We start from the raw sequence: 23,562 nt of genomic DNA on the forward strand, positions 1-23,562 counted from the left end.
TCACCTGTGTCATAGCTAATTCCAGTCATAATGTTATTGGCTACTTATAAATATTTCACACAATCTTGCTGCTTTTCTCAAGTGATATAAGAAAATGTGGTAAATTTTGAAAAGTGAGCAAAAATGAATAGAGATGCTGTGGATTGGCTTATTCAGCAGTTATTTTGTGATGCATATTAAAGATACAGACTCTTCATCTTAATTGTAAACATTGTCAAGAATTGTTAAATTCCACATTCCCCACCCATTCAGAATGAGTTGAAGATGTGGTGGAACTTTCACAAAAATCTTGCTATTGGACACCAATAGGTTGTATTAAGAAATGAACTATGTACTTCCTTTTCAATGCCATGCACTGTGTCCACTAAACAAATCACGAAACTCAAGTGGAAATGAATTTTAAGAGCTCTTGCTGCTTTCTTCATGCAGGGATCTGAATTGGTTTGGAACAGCAAGATGTTATATGCTTAATTTCATCTGGTCAATTATAGAAAGAGAATTTGTAAAACAGATGAGTGACAGTTGTGCCATTTGGCTTTTTCAGTACTTCGGCTATAAGTTAATATAGTTTTGAGGCCTTATTGGCCTCTGATTACATTGGTAATATATCTTCATCCAGTGATTACATTGGTAATATATCTTCATACTGTACAGCATTGGTTTCATCAATCAAAATCCAAATTTTTTTCCAGTAACTTCATTCATTATTGCTGGCAAAAATTAACCAGACACTTGTAACATTCATGTATACAAGACATGAATGTAACAAGTGTATGGTTAATTTTTTCTTAATATATTCTTGTTAGGAATTTATTCCTTTTTGTGTTTTTACAGAGAAATATTGATATCAGTTATTCCATAAATCAAACAAATACTGTGATTATATGCCAGCAGTTGCAGAATATTTGACATGCTTTCTTATTGTTAACAGGAAAGACTGCTTCTACAGGGATGGGATACACTTAAATAGAAAGAGAAAGGTACTGAGTGTAGTACAAACTGTGTGGTACTACACTCAGGGTAGTGGAGAATGAAAAGGACCTGAGGGTAATTGTGCAGTCAGATGTCAAGTTTTCTGTGCAGTGCAAAGAGGCTGCAAGTATTTTGCTAATGCTCTCTAAGCAGTGTTAGGTGGGTTGGAAAACTACTAGGGGAGATTCACAGACTAATAGATTAACAGCAGCTGCAAGCAGAAGTGCCGACCGGGCTAGCCAGGTGGGTAAAGTGCCTACCTGGCAACCCAAAGGTCGCGGGTTCGAATCCCGCCTCAGGCTTGGATCAGAGTAAAATGCAAAAACTTTGTGAGGTGCGTTATGGCCACAGAAGCCGATGCGCCAACAACTAACAAAAAAAAAAAAAAAAAAAAAAAAAGAAAGCAGAAGTGAAAGTGATTCTTGTACTGCTTCTATTGTAAGGAGGAGCAGCCTGGAAAGTAAGGTGTTGGGGATTTCCAGGACTGCTGGAAGTCATCATGGAACAAGTAATTGCATGTGCTGTGTTAGTATAACTAAGAGTAAGAACAGGTGCATGCATACTTGCATGTACACTAGTGCTAGGAATTTAGTAAATAAATTTGATGAATTTGAGGTGCTGGTCATGGCAGATATTGTTGGGATATCAGAGATGTGATGTCACACATAAATAAGGAATGCAGAATTGATATTTGAGGAGTATAGTGTGTACAGAAAGGATAGGAAGGGAGGAGGGGCTATGCTGTTAATTAAGAAACATAAAACCTAAGGAAGCTTATCCAGTTGATATGGGTAGACAGTGCAATGTTGAGTCAGTTTGGTGTGACATAAGCACTGGGAAAGCAAAATTTAAAAGTAGAAGTGTGTTATAGGCCTAATGACTGATGAGTACAAAGAAATAGTGGGCCAGTAAATAAGATTGTCTTATAATGGGAAATTTTATCTTCCCAGTTGACTGAATGAGTTATTGATTGGAACTTGTTGGCTGGTCACTTGCACACTAGCAAGGCTTTTGTGGATTTATTGAATGATTATTTTCTACAGCAGCATGTTTGAGAGGCAAATAGAGGGAGTAATACTCTTGATCTGATTATCAGCAGTGATTCTTCATGCATTAAGAATCTGCAGATAAAGGAACCACTAGGTGGAAATGATCACAGCGTGCTGACGTGGGATTTACTCAAAGATGTAACTACCATCAGAAGTAATGGGAAGGGTTTTTGCTTTCGTAAAGGTGACTAGAGTGGTCTCAGATATTTATTAAATTCTATGCAATGGGACCAACTGATAATGTTACCAACAGCAAATTCTAAATGTGAATCATTCGAGGAAGTAATCTTAGAAGCTACCAGGCTTTTTGTCCCAACTAAGAAATACTATCCTGCTTAGGTAGGTGACAAACTGAATGAGTATTTTGCATCTACATTCACACATCAGGAAGTCTGTAGGGAAGTGGAGGCCAGAAGCTTATCAAACTCCAGCAAGTAGCTGAATGATTTTGTCATAACTGAGAGCAAAATGGAAGAGAAATTGTTGAAGTTGAACATAAAGAAAGGCACCTGGGGCTGGATGCGATCTATCCAGTTATATTAAAAGGGTGGCAAAAGAAGTAAGCAAACCCTTGGCTATAATTATGAAAGGGAAAATAATGGAGTCACTGGTTAAAGAGTAACCAGTAATCTTCTCCAAGGGTAAATGGAGTTGCTGTAGGATCATCTAGACAAGACACAGAATGGGTTTGTTAAGTCCTGTCTGACAAATTTGATTGGATACTATGATGTGGTCACAAAGGAACTGGATGCAAAAAATATTTTTTAATATTATTAGTATTAGCAATGGCCACATGGTGCAAGGAAGCCTATGGCTAATGCTGAACCAGCCAAATAAAATAAATAAATAAAATAATAATAAGAAGAAAATTTTAAAAAATAAAAAATTAATACGAGAAAAGGAAATAGAAAACCTATGCATTTCCCTTCTCCCATAGGTAATTATCCAGCTGACTTTTGAATTTCAGCAAACTGTCAGCCTCTACCTACCACCCATGTAGGTAATTTATTCCAGTAATAAATAACTTGCTGGCTAAAGTAAAACTTCCTGCAATCTAGTGTAAACATTTCCCCCCAGTAACTTGAAATTATGGTCCCTGGTTGTAGAATCATATATAACCCTAAAAATTTCTCACTGATTAATATGCTTATGCCTCTCAGAGCCTTAAAAAAACTTAGTCAAGTCTCCTCTAAGGTGCCTAGTTTCCAACCTCTGCAACCCACATATTCAAAGTCTTTCCTCATATGGACGCCCTTTTGCTGATCTCACCAGTCAAGTTACCTGTTCTTGGACCATTTCAAGAAGTAATGTCTTTCTTCAGGTGTAGTCTCCATTTCAAGTATTTCAAATGTGGTCTAACAATAGGATTTTTTAATTGGATTATTTAGACCGGGGTTCGAGCCTGTGACCACCAAATATGGAGGATGCGGAAAGGTCAGAAGGACCACCGCATATCTCTGGAGCAATATGGCCTTAGTTGCTAATGCTCCTAAAAAAAAAACCAAAAGCAAAATCTCTACTAGCAATTGTTCGATAAATCATCGATAGGACACCATGGACCTTTCTTGTAACCTGTCTACAATGCTCGGAGAACTTCACGTGTGACCATATCGTAACATCCAACTCCCTCTCCTCCACTACCGGCTTTAGTTCAACTCCACCAAATGTATAAGTTATTTTGTGTTACTGTTCCCAAGGTGTAATACCTTACACTTTGCTGGATTAAAGCATTTCTGCCATTTTTCTGACCATCCCTGAAGTATGTCTAGGTTACTCTGAAGCTCTGCTTGGCGGAGAATGGAAAGGACCTGAGGGTAATATTATTGTGCAGTCAGATATCCCTTAATATATCATATATTTGGATTTTAGAAAGCTTTTGATACTGTTGCACTGCTGGGAGTGCAACAGTATCAAAAGCAACAGTATCAGTGGAAGACTACTGTACAAATTGGAGCAGTATGGCATTAAGGGCAAGTTGCTTCTATAGATAAAGTGATGGTTGAGTGGGAGAAGACAGAGAGTGGTAATCAATGGATGCTGCTCTTCATAGACAGATGTTATTAGTGGAGTCCCCCAGGATTCGGTGTTTGGCCCATTGTTGTTTTCTCTATTTATCAATGATATTGATGAAGGTATATCAGGGTTAATGTCCAAGTTTTCAGATGATACAAAGGTTGGTAGGATTGTTAATGACAGTACACTACTGCAACAGGATCTAGAAAAGTTGAGCAGATGTGGCAATTAAAAGTTTAACATTGACAAATGTCAAGTACTGCATATTGGTAGCAGTAACCCCAGAGTAATGTATCAACTGTGTGGTACTACACTCAAGGTAGTGGATGAAAAGGACCTGAGGGTAATTGTGCAGTCAGATGTGAAGTTTTCTGAGCAATGCAAAGAGGCCACAAGAGTAGCCCATGGTGTCTTGTGAATGATATACAAAAATTTTTCTAGCAGTAATACGGAAGTGATTGTCCCCTTGTATAACACAATAGCCAGGCTACACCTTGAGTACTGTGTACAGGTCTGGAGGCTTCATTTTAGGAAGGATGTAGAGCTGCTGGAGTGCATACAGAGAAGGGCAACGAGATTTGTGAATGGAACAAAGGGTTGCTGTTATCAAGAAAGGCTTAAGTTTTGCAAATTGCAGCATCTGGAGACTAGGCACCTGTGAGGTGATCTGCTTGAGGTATATAAGGCCTTGAATTGTTTGGGCAATCTCAGTGCTGATGGGATTCTTCCTCTTGCTCAGATTACTCACATGAGAGGACATAAATTCAAATTGAGGATAGACAATTGTAGAATAGATGTGTGGAAATTTGTTCTTCTCTTGACTTCCAGCCATTTATCATTATTACAGCTAATGACTTGTCCCAGATAAGTATATGACTCCACCTTTTCAATTACTGTTCCTTCAATCATTATATCCCTTTTTGTGGCATACTTGTTCATCATTACTTTTGTTTTAGCCATATTCATCTTTAGGCCAAAATCCTTACTAATTCTGCATAACTGATTAAGATTTTCCTCTAATTCTTTGGGATCGTGGCTTATGACCACAATGTCATCTGCAATTGTGTCTTTTTGTCGAACTCCTTTCTCGATTTTAAATTTCCTACTGTCTTTGTCTGGTCTAATAAAGGAGGTAGCATTCTCATATATTTTCTTCAAAATCATAATATGTGGGGTATCTATGCCTTGTCTTTCCAGTGCCCAAAACATTGCCTTATGCTGTATGGAGTCAAATGCCTTTTCATAATCCACAAATGCCAGGCATAATGGTGTTTTATATTCATTTTCTTTCTCCATTAGCTGTGATATTACGTGAAGGTGATCCATAGTTGAGAATCCTGTCCTAAAGCCAGCTTGCTCTTTCGGTTGATTCTCATTATCTGTTAATAGTAGTAGTAGTAGAGGCATGTGATGCAAGAAAGCAAGAGTATGAGCTTATGCAGCATCAGCCAAAAAAAATTACAAAACAATCCCCTCTAAATACAGTTCCTCCTTAAATTTATTTAACCTCAACTTCCACAACGACAGATGGAAGTTTGTTCCAGCAATTAACCACCCGCTGGCTAAAGGCAAATTTCCGCACATCAATTCTACATCTGTCCTTCCTCAATTTCAATTTATGCCCCCTTAGGTTCGTAATCTGAACAAGTGGAAGAATCCCATCAGAATTCAGTGTGCTCAACCCATTCAAGGCCTTATACACTTCAATCAGATCACCTCGCAGGTGCCTAGTCTCCAGCTGCTTCAATTTGCAGAACTTAAGAAGCCTCTCCTGGTATGAGGATCCCTTCATTCCCCTCACCAATCTTGTTGCCCTTCTCTGTACACGCTCAAGCAAATCTACATTCTTCCTAAAATGAGGCCTCCAGACCTACACACAGTACTCAAGGCATGGCCTGACCATTGCCTTATACAGAGGGACAATCACATCCTTTTCCCTGCTAACAAAATTCCTGTATATCATTGACAACACCCCATGACCTGCCCTGGCAGCCTGTCTGCATTGCTCAGAAACCTTCATATCTGACTGCACAATTACTCCCAGGTTTTTTTTCATTTTCTACCTCCTTAAATGCAGTACCACACAGTTTGTATGTTTCTCTGGGGTTACTTCTACCCATATGCAGTACTTTGCATTTGTCAATGTTAAACTTCAGTTGCCACTTCTCAGCCCATCTGCCCAAATTTTCTATATCCTGTTGCAGCAACACACTGCCATTACTGTCATTAACAATCCTGCCAACCTTTGTATCATCTGCAAACTTCGATACTAAGCCTGATATATCTTCATAAATATCATTGATAAATATACAAAACAACAGTGGACCCAACACCGAACCCTATGGGACTCCACTAATAACATTAGTCCACGAAGAGCAGCACCCATTGATTACCACCCTCTGTCTTCTCCCACTCAACCATCCTTTTATCCATTGTAGCAACTTACCCTTAATACCATTCTGCACAATTACAGTTGTACAGTAGTCTTCCATGCCAACAGTGTCAAAAGCTTTCCTGAAATCCAAGTATATGATATCAAAATTATTTTTTGCATCTAGTTCCTTTGTAACCACATCATAATAATCAATCAATCAATCAATGAATAATGTTTAGTAAATGTTTTTGCCATATGCAAAATTGGAACATGCTACTTAACAGTTTAACTAGCACATGTCAAAACAAGACTAAATTACAGTGACCACTATTAAAACTGAATGTCTTGTAAACATTTAACCATAACACAAAAAAAAAAAAAAAACCATACTCTTATCCAACAACATTTTTTTTTTTACCAGTGTAAAATTTTAGCTGCAAAGTTAAGTTCATTCCTTCAGTATTGGAAAATTGAAAATATTTCTTTTACTTTATTACTTTAATTGCAAATATTTCTTTTACTTTATTACTTTAATTGCAAATATTTCTTTTACTTTATTACTTTAATTGCAAATATTACTTTATTACTTTAATTGCAAATATTACTTTAATGTTCTTTTTCTTGCTTACAAAGTTTCATGTATTATTCTTTTACTTTATTACTTTAATTGCAAATATTTCTTTTACTTTATTACTTTAATTGCAAATATTACTTTATTACTTTAATTGCAAATATTACTTTAATGTTCTTTTTCTTGCTTACAAAGTTTCATGTATTATTCTTTACAGCAAAAACACTTTTTTTACTTGCAAAGCCTTGTTATATGGGTCACCAATGCTGATTTAAACTTTGTTTTCCCCTTGCTGTTTTTAGTCTAATTTACGTTTCTGAATTAAAAGTTTATTACGTTTCCAAATTCAAAGTTTAATTCAGAAACATAATGAATTCTGGTCAACTGCTTGTATATAATGAAAATAAATTCTGTGCCTTTATTAAAACAATATTTTTTTCTGTTTCAGTTCTAAACAGTGGAACAAAATGAACATGTTGAACTGTCCATTTTGTTCCATTGTTTAGAATTGTTGGTGTAATCTTAAAAAAAAACAAATTACAAATATTGGAGAACCAAACTAGGAAATAGTTCATGAAATACAGTGGGGCCTGATGGTAATTTGTTCCACAAAACCCATTGTATGTTTAAAATATTGTAAGTTGAAATCAATAATACATTGATTTCCTGTAATTTGTTCCAAACTTTTGGCAGGCGACCCCAACAATATGTAAAATAGGTATTTCTTACATGTTATACTTGATTTTTATATTAAAAATGAGTGTTTTATAAAGATTATTTAATAAATAGTTATAAAACATCTTAAAATAAAAACCAAACAATAAATTAGCATTTAACTTAGACTTGAAGTGCAGAGAAGAGATTAAAAAAGGTCGGGATCATGGCCTGGCACATTAGCCAGCAGCAGCAGCAGCAGTGCCTTCGCAGGAAGCGTATTTTTCTCAAGATAACTCTTCACTGAAGGACAGAAAACTTCAAGCGGCCATTCATTGAAGATAAATATCTTGTAACCGAGGCCTTCTTATTACTGTGCCAAAAAACTCCCAGCATGCCTTTATTGATGTTTTGTTGTTTAAATACTCTGGAGATGTTAGAAGGATACATCAGCAAAGGCTTCAGCTTAATCTCCAGAGGCATTGGCACCCAACCTATGAGGCACCTCCGTAGCTAGGTGGGAAGGAGCAGCAGTGCGTAGCACACGCTTCTTGATTAGACCGGGGTTCGAGCCCATCACCACCAAATACGGAGGATGCGGAAAGGTCAGGGAATGACCACCGCATATCCCGGAGCAATATGGCCTCAGTTGCTAATGCTCCTAAAAACCAAATAACAAAACAAACAAAAACCCAACCTATGGAAGATAGGCCCACTCTTATATGGGCCTATCTTCCATAGGGAAGATAGGCCCACTCCTTATCCTTAGCGAGGTACGTTTTTCCTGGGCATTCACTTCCAGAAGAGACCGGTTTCGTATAATTAACAATAATGCACTCTTCTCATGCACCGGCCAAGTGCATCAAACACAAGATAAAGAAACTGTCCGAGGTACTGTAACATGTGGGAATGTTGTGTTGAACAATAACAAAGATGCTAATTGGTTGAGAATAATCGTACGAATGATATTCCTCGTGCCACGAGTCTGAAAATTTCCACCAATGCATCGTTCCAGCTATATCAGAAAGCCATCAGTTCCTGCAAATATCATTGGTCCTTAAAATAAAAGATTGTATGGAAAGTAAATCAGTTCTTGAGAATATCGGGTGTTGATATCATTGGAAGTTGAGCCCCCACTGTACTGTAATTTGATGGTAAGCAAACTAAATACTTGTCAATATCACTTCTAATAATATTGGAAACTGGAACCAAATGCATTAATATAGTACTAAAAATACATAGCAGATTACCTTCTTGTGCTGAGATAAATTAATATAACCATTCTAAATCATTGCTGTAAACTTATTTAATGCTTATTATTTTTCTCACATATAATCAAACAAATAATTGTTTGTTTGATTATATGTGAGATAATCAAATTTTTGGATGTGTATAATATATTATATTATACACATCCAAAAGAGAAAACAGGTAAGTATACAATACAAGTGTTACAACACATTTTATTTCAAATTTAATTTTCTTTCTTGAGTTCTAGGTGATAGTTCTGAAAAAAGATATCAAGAGTTCCTTTTTTCAAAATAAATGGATAGGGGAAAGCATTGTCCATTACAATATGACCTTCATTGTTTGCTGCAAGGGAATCCTCACTGGGTTGTTTTTTTCAGTGAAATACACACCCAGAACAATTCTAAGATAACTGTGATATGCAGCTGTTTGGTGGCGCCTCCGTAGCCAGGTGGGCAGAGCAGCAGTGCGTAGCACACGCTTCTTGATTAGACCAGGGTTCGAGCCCGTGCCCACCAAATACGGAGGATGTGGAAAGGTCAGGGAATGACCACCGCATATCCCCGGAGCAATATGGCCTTAGTCGCTAATGCTCCTAAAAACCAAAGAACAAACAAATAACAAGCAGCTGTTTGGTTTGTTTCAACAAATTGCTGGTGTACTATAACCTTGCTGTTTCTGCGCCACAAAAATCAAAATCAATCAACAAATCGCTGGACTGTGGTTTTTGGAGGAATGGTCATTGAACATAATTATTTGAAAGTGTTGTTGATGCCATATTTGGCTGATTTTTCTGTTCTTTAATAGCCCAGCTTTTCTTTTGACAAGATGAAGCTCCACCACATTTCACAATAAGTTTGCATAATTAGTTGAACAAAACTTATTGTACAAAGTTGATAGGACATTGAGTACCACTTGTAGAATTCCAGACTTTGATTCCTTTAGATTTTTTTTTTTTTTTTTTTAATTTGGATCAGCTGAAGAATATACCATTTACATTAACAAGCTGAAAACATTTTTGAGCTAATAACCAACCATGCAGGAATGCAATAGTATTGCCCGTGAATATTTAAAAAATGTTATTACATATTTTAACCCACCACCATGGAAAGTACCCCTTAAAAATAATGCTCCCATTTTTACCCTTTAATGAATAAAAAGCTGGAGTTTTATAGATTTCTACATATAGGAATTTTTACTTTGGTAGTTCATTCAATTTTTTTTTTTTTTTTTTTTTTTTTATAGTTTTCACAGAATAATTAAACATGAGCACCTGTTAGGTACTGCACCACTTTTCAACTGTTTGTGTAAAGAGTAGCATGGGAAGTGAAAGGTGGCAACATTACTACAAAGTTTTGAATTATGTCTTCATTTATAGCTCAAGGTTATTTTGCCTTTCAGTCCCACTAGTCAAGTAAGCATCTGTAGTCTAATGCCAGTTTTTAGCATTAGCATTAGTAGAGGCATATGATGCAAGAAAGCAAGCTTATGCAGCATCAGCTGGGGGGGGATGCTCCCATTTCACCCCTCTGTTCGTTCCATATACCTGTCCAGCTCAGCCTTAAATTTATTTAGACTGACAACTTCCACAACAAGGGGGTGCCCCCGTAGCCAGGTGGGCAGAAGCAGCAGTGCATAGTACATGCTTCTTGATTAGACCGGGGTTCGAGCCCGTGACCACCAGATACGGACAGGTCAGGGAATGACCACCACATATCCCTGGAGCAATATGGCCTTAGTTGCTAATGCTCCTAAAAACCAACCAAACAAACAAACATTCACAACAAAGGATGGAAGTCTGTTCCACCAGGATAGATGTGTGGAAGTTTGCTAAAAGCAAACTTCTGCACATCTATCCTGCATCTGTCTTTCCTCAATTTGAATTTATGCCCTCTCAGGTGATTATTCTGAGCAAGAGGAAGAATCCCATCAGCATTGAGCATGCTCAAACCATTCAAGGCTTTATACATCTCAATCAGATCACCTCACAGGTGCCTAGTCTCCAGACATTGTAATTTGCAAAACTTAAGCCTTTCTTCGTAAGAGCAACCCTTTGTTCCATTCACTAATCTTTTTGCCCTTCTCTGTACTCGTTCCAAAGCTCTGCATCCTTCTTAAAATGAGGCCTCCAGACCTGGATACAGTACTCAAGGTGTGGTCTGACCCTTGCCTTATACAAGGGGATAATCACCTCCTTATCCCTGCTAGAAAAATTCCTGTATATCATTGACAAGACGCCATGAGCTACTCTTGCAGACCATCTGCACTGCTCAGAAAACTTCATATCTTCTTACCTGCACAATTACCCCCAGGTCCTTTTCGTTCTCTACCATTGTCAGTGTAGTATCACGGGGTTGATACGTTGCTCTGTGGTTGCTGTTTCCCATATGTAGTACTTTACATTTGTCAATGTTAAACTTCATTTGCCACCTCTCAGCCCATCTGCTCAACTTTTCTAGATCCTGTTGCAGCAGTGTACTGTCATTAGTGTCCTTAACAACCCTGCCAACCTTCGTATCATCTGCAAACTTGGACATTAAGCTTGATATACCATCAGTATCATTTATAAATACAGAAAACAACAATGGACCCAACACTGAACCCTGAGGGATTACACTAATAACATTAGTCCATGATGAGCAGTATCCATTGATTACCACTCTGTCTTCTCCCACTCAACCATCCCTTTATCCATAGCACCAATTTGCCTCCAATGCCACACTGCTCCAATTTGTTCAGCAGTCTTCCGTGTTCATATATTAAGATCCAAATATATGATATCAAAGTTATAACCTGCATCCAGTTCCTTTGTGACCACATCATAGTATTCAATCAAATTGATCAGGCAAGACTTTCCCTTAACAAAACCATGCTGTGTCCGAGCTGTAACTGAAATCTTGTCTAGATGATCCTGCAGTGCTTCTTTAACCAGTGCTTCCATTAATTTTCCTGAACAGAAGTTAAACTACAGGTCTATAATTACTTATGTCAGCCTTTGATCCTCCTTTGTGAATTGGGGTCAAATTTGCATATCTCCAGTCTATGGGTACCTCCCCTGAGTCCAAGGAAGCTCTCATAATTATGGCTAAGGGTTACTTACTTCCTTTGCTGCATCATTTAATATAACTGGATAGATCCCATCCACCCTGGGTGCCTTGTTTATGTTTATCTTCAACAATTTCTCCTCCACTTTCCTCTCAGTTATTACAAAATCATCTAGCTCACTGCCAGAGTTTAATTTACCTCTGGCATTCCCCTCCCTGAATAACTCCTCATATGTGAATGTAGATGCAAAATACTCATTTAGTTTTTTAGCCACCTGGGCAGGATCATCAACAGTTGAACCATCAGTGTGCAGTGGACCAATCTGATTCATCCCTTTCTTTCTGGAGTTTACATACGTAAAGAACTCTTTGCTTCCTTTGCCAAAGATTCCTCATAATCTGCCTTTGCCTGCCTAATCTCCTTTGTGACTTGTTTACAGACCAGTTTATATCTATCATAGGCTTTTATGTCACCCATTAATTTATATGTATCCCATGCATTTTTCTTCTCTGCCATGTGTCTCATCAGTTCATCTGACATCCATTTAAGCCTAAACCATGAACAATATTTCTTAGTTAGTATGTAAAGCCTAGTAGCTTCCAAGATAAATTCTTTGAATGCTTCCCATTTTGAATTTGCTGTTGGCAACATCATCAGTTGGTCCCACCATATAGAATTTAAATACTGTCTCAGACCACTGTAGTCACCTTTACTTTCGCAAAAACCCTTCCCTTTACCCCTGATGGAATTACCTCTTCGAGTAAATCCCCCTTCAACACACTGTGATCACTGCCACCTAGTGGTTCCTTTATCTGCAGATTCTTAATGCATGAAGAATCACTACTGATAATCAGATCAAGAGTATTACTTCCTCTAGTTGCCTCCAACAATGCTTGGCCGCCTCCGTAGCCAGGTGGGAAGGAGCAGCTGCGTGTAGTACACGCTTCTTGATTAGACCGGTGTTCGAGCCCGTAACCACTAAACACGGAGGATGCGGAAAGGTCAGGGAATGACCACCACATATCCCGAAGCAATATGGTCTTAGTTGCTAATGCTCCTAAAAACCAAATAACAAACAAACAAACAACAATGCTGATGTAGAAAACAATCATCCAATAAATCCACAAAATCCTTACTAGTGTGTGTGAGTGACCAACCCAGTTTCTTATTATACTCATCCGAGTCATTAGGCCTATAACACACTCGTCTCAATTTTGATCTCCCAATGCTTATGTCACAATAAACTGACTCGACACTGCGCTGTCCAGCGATATCGACTGGCTTCACTTTCTTGGATTTTATGTGTTTCTTAACTAATAGCATAACCCTTCCTCCCTTCCTATCCTGTCTATCCTTTCTGTACACATTGTACTCCCCAAATTCTAGTTCTGCATTCCTTATATGTGTGATATCCCAACAATATCTGCCTGTGATGTTTTGAGCAATACCTCAAATTTATCAATTTTATTTACCAAACTCCTAGCATTGGTGTATACGCAAGTATACCTGCACCTGTTCCTATTGTTAGCTACCATAACACAACCCATGTGTTTACTTGTACCACAGTGACTCCCAGCAGTCTCTGAAATATCTTGCATCTTGTTTTCCAGGCTGCTGCTCATTCCAATAGAAGCAGTGCAAGAATCACTTTGACCTTTGTTAGTGGCTACTGTTAATCTGTTAGTCCTTGTATCCCCCCAATCTAGCAGTTTTCCGACCCACCTAACACTGCCTCGATAGCATCAGCAAACATTCTTGCACCCTTTCTATTTAAGTGTATCCCATCCCTGTAGAAGCAATCTCTCCTGTTAACAAGTACAGTCCAGGCTGAAAAAAATTCTACCCCTTGAGCCTTGCACAATCTTTCCAGGGCCGATTTGATAGACAAGGCTCTCATCATATACTCCCTCCTATCGTGTCTGGCAGAATTGCAGACACTTTGAAATTCAACCCTAATTCACGGCTTTTTTTCAACAGTGACCTGTACTTGTTAAGTTATTCCACCGTCTCCTACTCTCCTACTCTTGATTCATTAGTGCCAACGTGTGCAACAATATCACCTTTTGTGCCCTTAAAAGATGATATCTGCTCTACAATGTCATCAACCTTTGCCCCTGGCATACATACCCCTGTCCTGTTCCACCTATCCTTTTTACATACCATGTTTCCCATTTCTTTCAAAATATAACAAATCTTTGAAAAACAAAAGGTTGTTTTTGAAAGATTTGTTATTGTTTTCATATAAATAAATAAAGATGAGAAAATGTAGCATGATATTCACTAAGGTAGAGAAATTATGTTTATTTTAATACCCTTTGGGAAGTGAGATACATATATTTCAAATTTCATGGCACTATAAAACATGCCAAATTTGAAATAAATTTTGAAAAACATGGAAATGAATAATAGTATTTAATATACATATTTTAAAATTTTTTTAGAAGTACCTGTACACACAATAAGCAGAAATATATGCACCTTAAAATTTTTGGGCACTTGCTAGTCTTTTAAACGGGAAAATGGACCAGTTAATAGATTCATGCCTGAAATGCTTGTTGTTTTTTTTAGCAGAATTAATACAGAATTTTAGCAGAATTAATATAATATTGATAAAAGTAAGATGTAATGAAATTATTGAAAGTCTTAGCAAACAAGAAAGAAATTAAAAATTTTAAATATATTAAACTGGGTTATGGATTCTGGATACTACTAGTAATAGTAGAAAAAACTGGCAACTAGAATGAAATATAGACAAATATGTTATTATCAGTGTATTAGGTGGTAGTGCTGAACTGTCAGGTGTAATTACCATGGAAAAATTGAGAGCAGATGTATGCCAAAGAACATGTGCTCTCAATTCTTCCATGGTAATTACACCTGACAGTTCAGCACCCCCCACCTAATATGTTGATAATAACATATTTGTCTATATATATATTTTTTTATTTTAAAATAAAAGGCTCAAAGTGTAAAAAAAAACAGCATATTTTAAATATTTAATTTTTTATTAAAAAATAAAAAGTTACAAATATTGCAATCCACTCAGAAAAGATGTGTGTCAAAGCAGAAGTAAAAAAAAAAAAAAAAAAAAAATTGCCACCTGTCTGGTGCCATGAAACCGTGTTTTTTCTTCTTGTTTTTTTTTTTTTTTTTTTCCCAACATTTTGGAGAGTCACCACTGCCAGTTCAGTAATATAATTAACAAGTGTATGGCTGTAGGAAGATGGTTTGAATTCTTAGAAATGAAATGTATTGGGGCCAGATTATTTTTGCATTCTACATAGCAACACTGCATTTTAGATTAATAAAGATGAAAAAAAAAAAAAAAAAAATTATTTCTGTTCATAATTTTTTTTTTTTTTTTTTGTTTATATTTTATAGCTAAGCAGTGCAGATGTAAAATCACTCTGGGCTATGATAACTTATTATGGAGGGAAATTTCAGCTGGAACTTGATGCATGTTGCACTCATTTGGTAGCAGCTAAACCTAGTGGGGTAAGTAACTGATTATGAATTTAGAATTATATGATCTTGCAAATTATATTAATTTTTCCATAATCCTAAGAGAAGATCTCCATGTTAATAGAACAATAGTAGGGTTTTTTGCCATTTGATTAGAAGGATATTGGTTCAGATCCTGTTGGTGACTGGTGATTTCTTAAATTTTATGAATTTCTCTCTTTTGTATTTTCATGTTAATAATAAAAGGTAATAATACTTATTATTAAAATAATATCAGTAATGTGTAATTGTATATGTAGGAAAACAATGAGTATTATAACAACATTATTTTTATGACTTTTATAGGCCAAATATGACTGTGCTGTTCGAAATCAGGATAAGATGAAAATTGTTACACCTGATTGGGTAATAGATTCTGTAAAAAACAGAATGCAATGTGATGAAGATCTTTATCATCCTCGTTTGCTGATTCTACCAGAGCCTGATTTACCAAAGCCACCAGATATTTCTATAACATCCTCATCTCTGACTTTGAATGCCATAGCTCAAGCTGTAACATCACTTGGGAAAATCAACATTGTAGATACACGAGGATTAGGGCAGCCATTAATCCATCTTCCACAGCAGTTTGCAGCAAGAACCATTAAAATTCCAACTCTTCCAGAAACTAAGTCATTTATTCATGAGGGTAAAGTGATTGGGGGGATACTTTTAGATAAGCAAGATATTCACAGTTCTCAACATTCATTTTCATCTCAAGACTCTGTACCACCAAATTTTTCCTTAGCTCAGCAGACACAGTCACTACAACAGTCTTCCTGTCCAGTTCCATCACCACAGCAACAACAGCAACTGTATAATCAGAGTCCAAATTTACAACTTCAGCAACAAATTTTACAGCAAGCAGAGCAACAAAAGTTTACTCTGCAACAGCAGCAGCAGCAGATTTTGCAGCGTAGTCAACAACAGGTGCAGACTCCACAAATTTTACAACAGAGGATGCAATGGCAACAGCAACATCAACAACAGAGAATGTCTTATTTGCAACAGCAACAATTACAGCAGCAACTGCTGATGCAAAGGTATAGACTTATGCAACAACAGCAGTTGAATCAACTTCGAAATAGACAGCCACTTTCTCAGCAGCCAGCACAGCTCCAGCATTTGTCACAAGTGCAATCACAACAGTCTCCTCATTTGCAAAAACAGCAGCCCCAACAAACATCACAGCAGGCTCAACAACAATCTCAGCAGCAACAAACACAACCGCCACCTCCACCATCACCTCACATACAACAACCAGTTATTAAATTACAGCAGCAGTTGCAACAGCAGGTACACTTGCAACAGCAGACTCAGTTACAGCAGCAGACTCAGTTACAGCAGCAGACTCAGTTACAGCAGCAGACTCAGTTACAGCAACAGCAGACTCAGTTACAGCAACAGCAGACTCAGTTACAGCAACAGCAGACTCAGTTACAACAACAGCAGACTCAGTTACAGCCACAGACTCAGTTACAGCAACAGCAGACTCAGTTACAGCCACAGACTCAGTTACAACAGCAGCAGCAGACACAGCTTCAGCAACAATCACAGTTACAAGTTCATATTCAACAAGCACAATTGCAACAGCAAGCACAGTTGCAGCAAACTCAGTTACAAGCCCATATTCAACAACAATCTCAGAAGCCTCCTCAGCAGCAACAGCAGCAGCAATCCCATATACAACAGCAACATTTACAGGAACAAAAACTTCAACAATCCCAAATTTTGCAGGCCCAGTCACATATACAGCACATTACACAAGCAGCACAGCAACAAATAGCTTCACAAGCTCAACCCCATGTGCAGCAAGTTACACCTCAACCCCAGGCCCATGTGCAGCAAGTTACACCTCAGCCCCAGGCCCATGTGCAACAAGTTACACCTCAACCCCAGTCTCATGTACAGCAAGTTACGCCTCAGCCCCAGTCTCATGTACAGCAAGTAACACCTCAACCACAGTCTCATGTACAGCAGGTATCTCCTCAGCAGCCTCATGTGCAGCGATTTCCACCTCAGCTACGCCAGGCTCTTCATACAATTCAGCAACAAAAACAGCTTCAGTTTCAACAGGTTGCCTTTCAGCAGGGTCAGCAGCCAATGCATGGCCAACCACCAGTTCAAAATATACCACAACAGGTTTTGTTGCAGCAACAGCAGCAGTTGCGACAACAGCAGCTACAGCAGCAACAGCTTGCCCTTCAGCAGTTACGCCAAAGACAGCTCCAACAGCAACAACTGCAGCAGCAACAGCTGCAACAACAACAACAACAACAGCAGCAGCAGCAGCAACTACAGTCTCCTCAGCCCCAGCAACAAGTAGCAGCAGTAGCACCATCTAGTCCTCAAATACTGTCTGGTCAACCATCTGTGGTAATGAAACCACCTCCTCAATACCCTTTCAATGAACGTCAACAGCAGCAGTTGACTGGTCAACCAAGGCTTCAGTATCCGACCCAAACAAGACCGCCTTCTCAACAGCAACAACCACAGCAAAGATTAACTTGGCAACAATTTTCACAGCAGTCTTCCCAACAGCAACAGCAGCAACAATTACAACAGAGATCTAGTGGACCAGTTCAGCAAGCACAACCTCAAACGCAATCTGCACAATGGGTACAGCAGGTTGTTCAGCAAGCTGTACAGAAAGAAGAAGTTCCTTTGAGCCCTCAACCGCTTCAACAACAGCAACAGATTCTTTGGCAGCGTCAGCAGCAGCAGGAACAACAGAGGGATACCATAACCCCTGCCCTACCTCAGTCTTCCCAAATTGGATGGCAATCACAACAACAGCAGCAGCAGCAGCAGCAGCAACAACAGCAGGCAAGAGAAACAAGTCAGGTTCAACAGCCATTACTTCAGTGGCAACAAATGAAACAGATAGAATTGCTCCAGAGACGACAGCAACTGCTCCAGCAACAACAACAGCAACATCAGCAGCAACAGTTTTCATCACAGCAGCCTTCCCAGCCCCCTCCTCCTCCGCCACCACAGTTTTCACAACAAGCAGATATTACCCAGACTCTTCAAAGAAGACAGTCACTTCATTCGTCTCCTCAGTCGTTGGCTGTTCCTGCACAGTATCAGCCCCAGACTTCACCTTCTGTACAGCCCCAGCAAACACCACCTCCTAATGTAACACCTGTGGTCCAGCCTGCCTTAGTTACCCCTAAGACAAAAACTGCACTAGCCAATCTCCTAAATACCAGACTTCAGGGAACAGGAAAAACATCAGAACTGACGGAGGAGAGTCAACCTAGAGTACAGCCACTCACAGGACAACCTCTTCTGGTAAGTGTGTTTGTGTCAATTAGTACATAGTTTTTGCACTCATGGCATTTTTTTTCATTGTCTAGGACAGCAGTGGCAAACATTTTCTGACTTGCTTGTCAAAAATAAACTGAATAAAAGTATAATAGTTTTGCATGCCATGGAAAGAAAATTGATTAAAATTAGTAAATTGTCTTTAATTGACATTATAAAAAGAAAACAATACTTGAATGTTTCTAATGATAACCTTGTTTCCATATAGTTTTGTGTAAAGTTGCACTTGGATGGGCTGTATATTTTCAAAAGCATGGCACGCATACCATTGATTTGCCGTCATTGGCCTAGGATTAATATAGTTGGAGAAGGACGTTACATGGTGGTTTCCATGAAATCTAGATTTCTATAATAACCACTCTTATACCACGTGAATATTAAGATAGTTTATTTAGCTATTAACTAAATCACTATACATTAAGGTAACGTTTTGGAAACCCATCCCCAGTCCATACACAGGCTGTTTTTAAGGCCAGAAAAGAAAAAAAGAATAAACCAAATTTCTATTATGTTAAAATTAATATTACGTATACAAAACTTCTTGTGGATAATTGCTATATACAATTTATGCATAGTACATTTTATATTACGTACGTTATATATTTGATACAGGTATGTTCATAGATACATCTTACTGCCATATAAATAAAAAATACCTTGTATAAATATAAAAAAACTACTTTTTCTGAAAACAAGAGCCAGTTTGCCATTTTAAGCACTATTTCTATGTTTAGCACCTCAAAATCTATAAAGTAAACTTACTTTTATACCTATAACAAGATATGACCCAAAATTTGTTGTTCAGTGTTATTGCTCCAGTCACAGGTTTCTGTGATTGTTGGCTGTTAAGGCTTTTGTGGGTTAATTGCCAACAATGGTTGTAATTGTGAACAACTTTGCTGAAGATTGAACTGTGCTGCATTGGAAAAAAATTAAATACTTAATTTTCTCAATTTTCCATGGGGAAACGTGTAAGGTACATTTTGATAAAGCTTATTTTGTTGGAAAAGAAACAAAGTTGTGAATTTACTTCAACAACATTTCTTAATCATTTCTTAATTTCAGTGATTAAGAAATGATTTTTGGAATCACTTATAAAAGTATACTTTGCTTGCTGAGACAACCTACGTTCCTCATTGTTTTGGACACTGGTGCTGTGTTGTTCTAAGCGCCTCCGTAGCCAGGTGGGAAGAAGCAGCAGTGCATAGCACACGCTTCTTGATTAGACCGGGGTTCGAGCCCGTCACCACCAAATACGGAGGATGCGGAAAGGTCAGGGAATGACCACCGCATATCCCGGAGCAATATGCCTTAGTTGCTAATGCTCCTAAAAACCAAATAACAAACAACTGTGTTGTTCTCTTTTTGAGATGAGGGTGCCTTGCAAATCAAATTCGTTATTCCACTGTTTTATCTTTTGGCTTTTTAGTTCAAATTCAGCAACTCTAAAGCATGTTCCTCAAAGGAGGCAAGATCGTCTCGGTAAGCAATGTGTACTTTCATGACTTATTCCAAAAATCATTTTCTGTTTAAATGCAGCACAAAGTTATGCAAGTAGATTATATAACATTTGTATGCAAAATACCTCAGTTACTGTCTTCTCTGGTAATAATGATAAATTATGGGATGCAGTGGTCTGTTTCTTTCATTTCCCTGTTGTTTGATTATAGTAGAGATTATTAAAAATTCATAAGAGTTACGTCTATTAGGAAAATAGACGTTCCTCCCTATTAGGGAGGAAAATAGAGGTAACGTCTATTTTCCTATCCTCCTCCTCCTCCTCCTCTAATTTTGGAAGAGAAGCAATCCTATTGCTTCTCTTCCAAAATTAGAGGAGGATGAACAAGTGAAGACCATAAACTTTTTAAACTTCACATTAACAAGAGTGAGTAAAAAATTACAGTTTAAAATATATTGTAAGCCGACAAACACAGGTATGCTTTTACATTATTCAAGTTATCATACTTTCGCTTATAAACGTTCTATTATTTTAAATCAATTCACAAACACATAAATATACGACAGCGCAAACTCCATTAGACCATGAAATTGAAGAGCTTACATACTGGTTTTTAAATAAGGGGCATTTGTTAAGTACCATAAACAATATTAAGATGCAGGCTAAAGAAAGGTTGGTTAATAATGGTAACAACAACAACAAGGAGGGGAAAAAACATTTTATATGTGATTCCATATGTCCAACAATGGTACAGACAGTTCAGTATTCTTTTTAGGGACACTGATTTCAAAGTAATAGCAAAGCCCACTCAAAAACTGCATTCCGTGCTGAAAAGGTGCCCCGTACTTTCCTCTTCAGTTATGGAATTACACGATGTTATTTACAATATTCCATATGGTAATTGTGATTCTTCGTATGTCTGTTCCACTAGGTGCCTTTTAGATACTCGTTTAAAGCAGCATGTGGCATAGGTTAGGCAATGAGGGTCATGGCATATGAACTGTCATTTCATTCGATAAGCGAGGATCACGTCTTCTTGTTTAATGAAGCTAAGATTTTGAGCGTACAGCATGATTACACAAGACTTTTAATAGCTGAAACCTTAGAAATGAAAATAAAAAACAATGCGATTAACATACAAAGATCTTTCCTCATATCGGATTCGTGGACTTTTTCACTCATGCAGGTTAGCATGTAATCTCATAGTAATAAATAGTGTGGGGACAGTTCACATTAGTCAGTTTCCTACCTGTGATCATGACAAGTTGAGAAAAGTTTTGTCCCTTTAGGAAGGCAAGTAATTTTAAAATAAATTTTTAAAATATTTATTATCGTATATTTATACATTTGTGAATTTTGACAACTTTCATAATAATTACACAATACACCAACCGATGTTATAAATAGTGTTATTTTTATTAAAATAATGTTGTAAATAAAATAAAATAAAATTCCAATAAAAACTGATAAAACTGACTGTACAATATAATATGAATTTAAACCGCAAAGAATTATTTACAATAAAACAATGTAGATGAAACTCAGGATGATAAAAGTGCTAAAATAACCGTAGCTTTCAGAGGCATCCGCCTCCTTTTTCAACAGTAAGGCTTGTCGTATGGCACATCCTTAAATATCAGCAGGCTCACGGTTCTCAGCACGTGGTTCCACAGGAGCATGGGCAGCGCTCTCCCCATGTGCACTGGAACCAGAGCATGCCAGGCACAACCACTCATGCCTCAAAGAGGGGATGAATGTGGATTCCCCTGTCTCTATTAATGGTATTGTTCTCAGAGGAACAAATCTGCAAGCTCTCAAGCCACTTGCGGTCCCAAAATCTATGTGCCTGGTTGACGATAGCAGCTTCGTCTGGGGAGATTTGATGGTGCCCCTCCCAAAAATGTTCTGCCACAGCAGTTCTTCCATAATCCGCGGTCTTTAATGCGTTCATATGCTCCCCCAGACGATCTTTGAACCACCGTTTCGTTTCACCAGCATAACAATCCCCACAATCCGGGCATCTAATCTCATGCACGACCCCACTTGTAAATTCCCTTAGTACGGGGTCCTTAACCTGTGACACAACTGTGTGCAACCTACGCCCTGGAAGCTGCACACAGCATGTCTGGCAATCGTGCAATACACAAGCTATGCATTCAGTTAGGCCCGGATAGTAGGGAATGTATGCGGTGGCCACTGGTGTGAATGATTCTCTTCGTTCGTGCTCACCTCGGATATATTTGCCTATGTTCTTCTGGGGGTATCTGCATTTCCTTAGATCCGCTGTGACACGTTTGATTTCTTCTTTTCTATTCTTGGAGGTGCTGCAATGGGACCCAGCTCTATCCAACAATGCCCTGATAACACTATTATGTGATGGTTGGTTTGTGCCATATTATAATGTGTATATTGACCCCGGCACATGGGCTTTCTATATACACTAGTTTTTAGCCTAGGGCCTTCCCTATGCACCAATACATCAAGAAAAGGGAGGGTACCCACTATTTCTACCTACGAGGTAAATGAATAAACGGGGAGAAGCTATTAAGGAAACTAAGCACTTCATCTTCTCTCCCCTTCCGAATAATTGTGAACGTATCGTCGACGTATCGTTTCCATGCACGCATGGGAAAAGCCAACCCATCAAATATCCTGGCTTCAAGCTCCTCCATAGCTAGATTTGCTATGATAGCACTAATAGGGGAACCCATTGCTGCGCCGCTAAAATAACCGTAGCTTTCAGAGGCATCCGCCTCCTTTTTCAACAGTAAGGCTTGTCATATGGCACATCCTTAAATATCAGCAGGTTCACGGTTCTCAGCACGTGGTTCCACAGCGCGGCAATGGGTTCCCCTATTAGTGAGGTTGTGAGGTATATTGGATAGATATGGGGTCAGATTGGGGGCCTTTGGTTATGATCCCGGAGATGTCTAAGCATTCATGAGCTTAGAAAATTGAATGTATTTATTTGATTTTAAATGTAGTATATTTTAATCAATTTAAATTTCGAATTGTGTATAAACAAAATGAGAGTTTGGAAGAGAAGCAATCCTATGGAGAAAAATAGAGGTAACTCATGAATTTTTAATCAGATTTAGACTTTGGACATATTGATTGCTCTTGGTTTATAGAAAGTAAAGATTATTGTAATCTTTACTGTAATCAAACAATAGGGAAATGTAATCAAACAATTGAATCTCCATCTGGATTAGAAGTGAGTGTATAACATAATTTCTTGTTTTCTTTTTTCTTGTTTTCTCATTTCTTAAAGCAAACTATTACATTAAATTTTTCAGTTTCTGTTTTATTATTCCTTTCTGGTAAAACTCTGTAACAACCAAGGTGAAAC

At 38.0% G+C, this 23,562-nt stretch overlaps 1 protein-coding gene across 2 annotated transcripts in view; it reads left to right on the top strand.

The window, feature by feature from the left end:
• LOC150085967 (uncharacterized) overlaps positions 1-23,562 on the top strand; it is a 229,765-nt gene that overhangs the window by 48,305 nt on the left and 157,898 nt on the right. For both annotated transcript variants that reach the window (XM_090374316.1, XM_090374317.1), the window contains exons 6-7: positions 15,308-15,421; positions 15,734-18,721. In XM_090374316.1, the coding sequence (XP_090230442.1) occupies positions 15,308-15,421; positions 15,734-18,721 (3,102 nt within the window). The remainder of the gene's footprint in view (positions 1-15,307; positions 15,422-15,733; positions 18,722-23,562) is intronic.

This window comes from Mastigoproctus giganteus, chromosome 5 (assembly GCF_048544385.1).
Source record: "Mastigoproctus giganteus isolate SK-2022 chromosome 5, ASM4854438v1, whole genome shotgun sequence".
NCBI lineage: Eukaryota > Metazoa > Arthropoda > Arachnida > Uropygi > Thelyphonidae > Mastigoproctus > Mastigoproctus giganteus.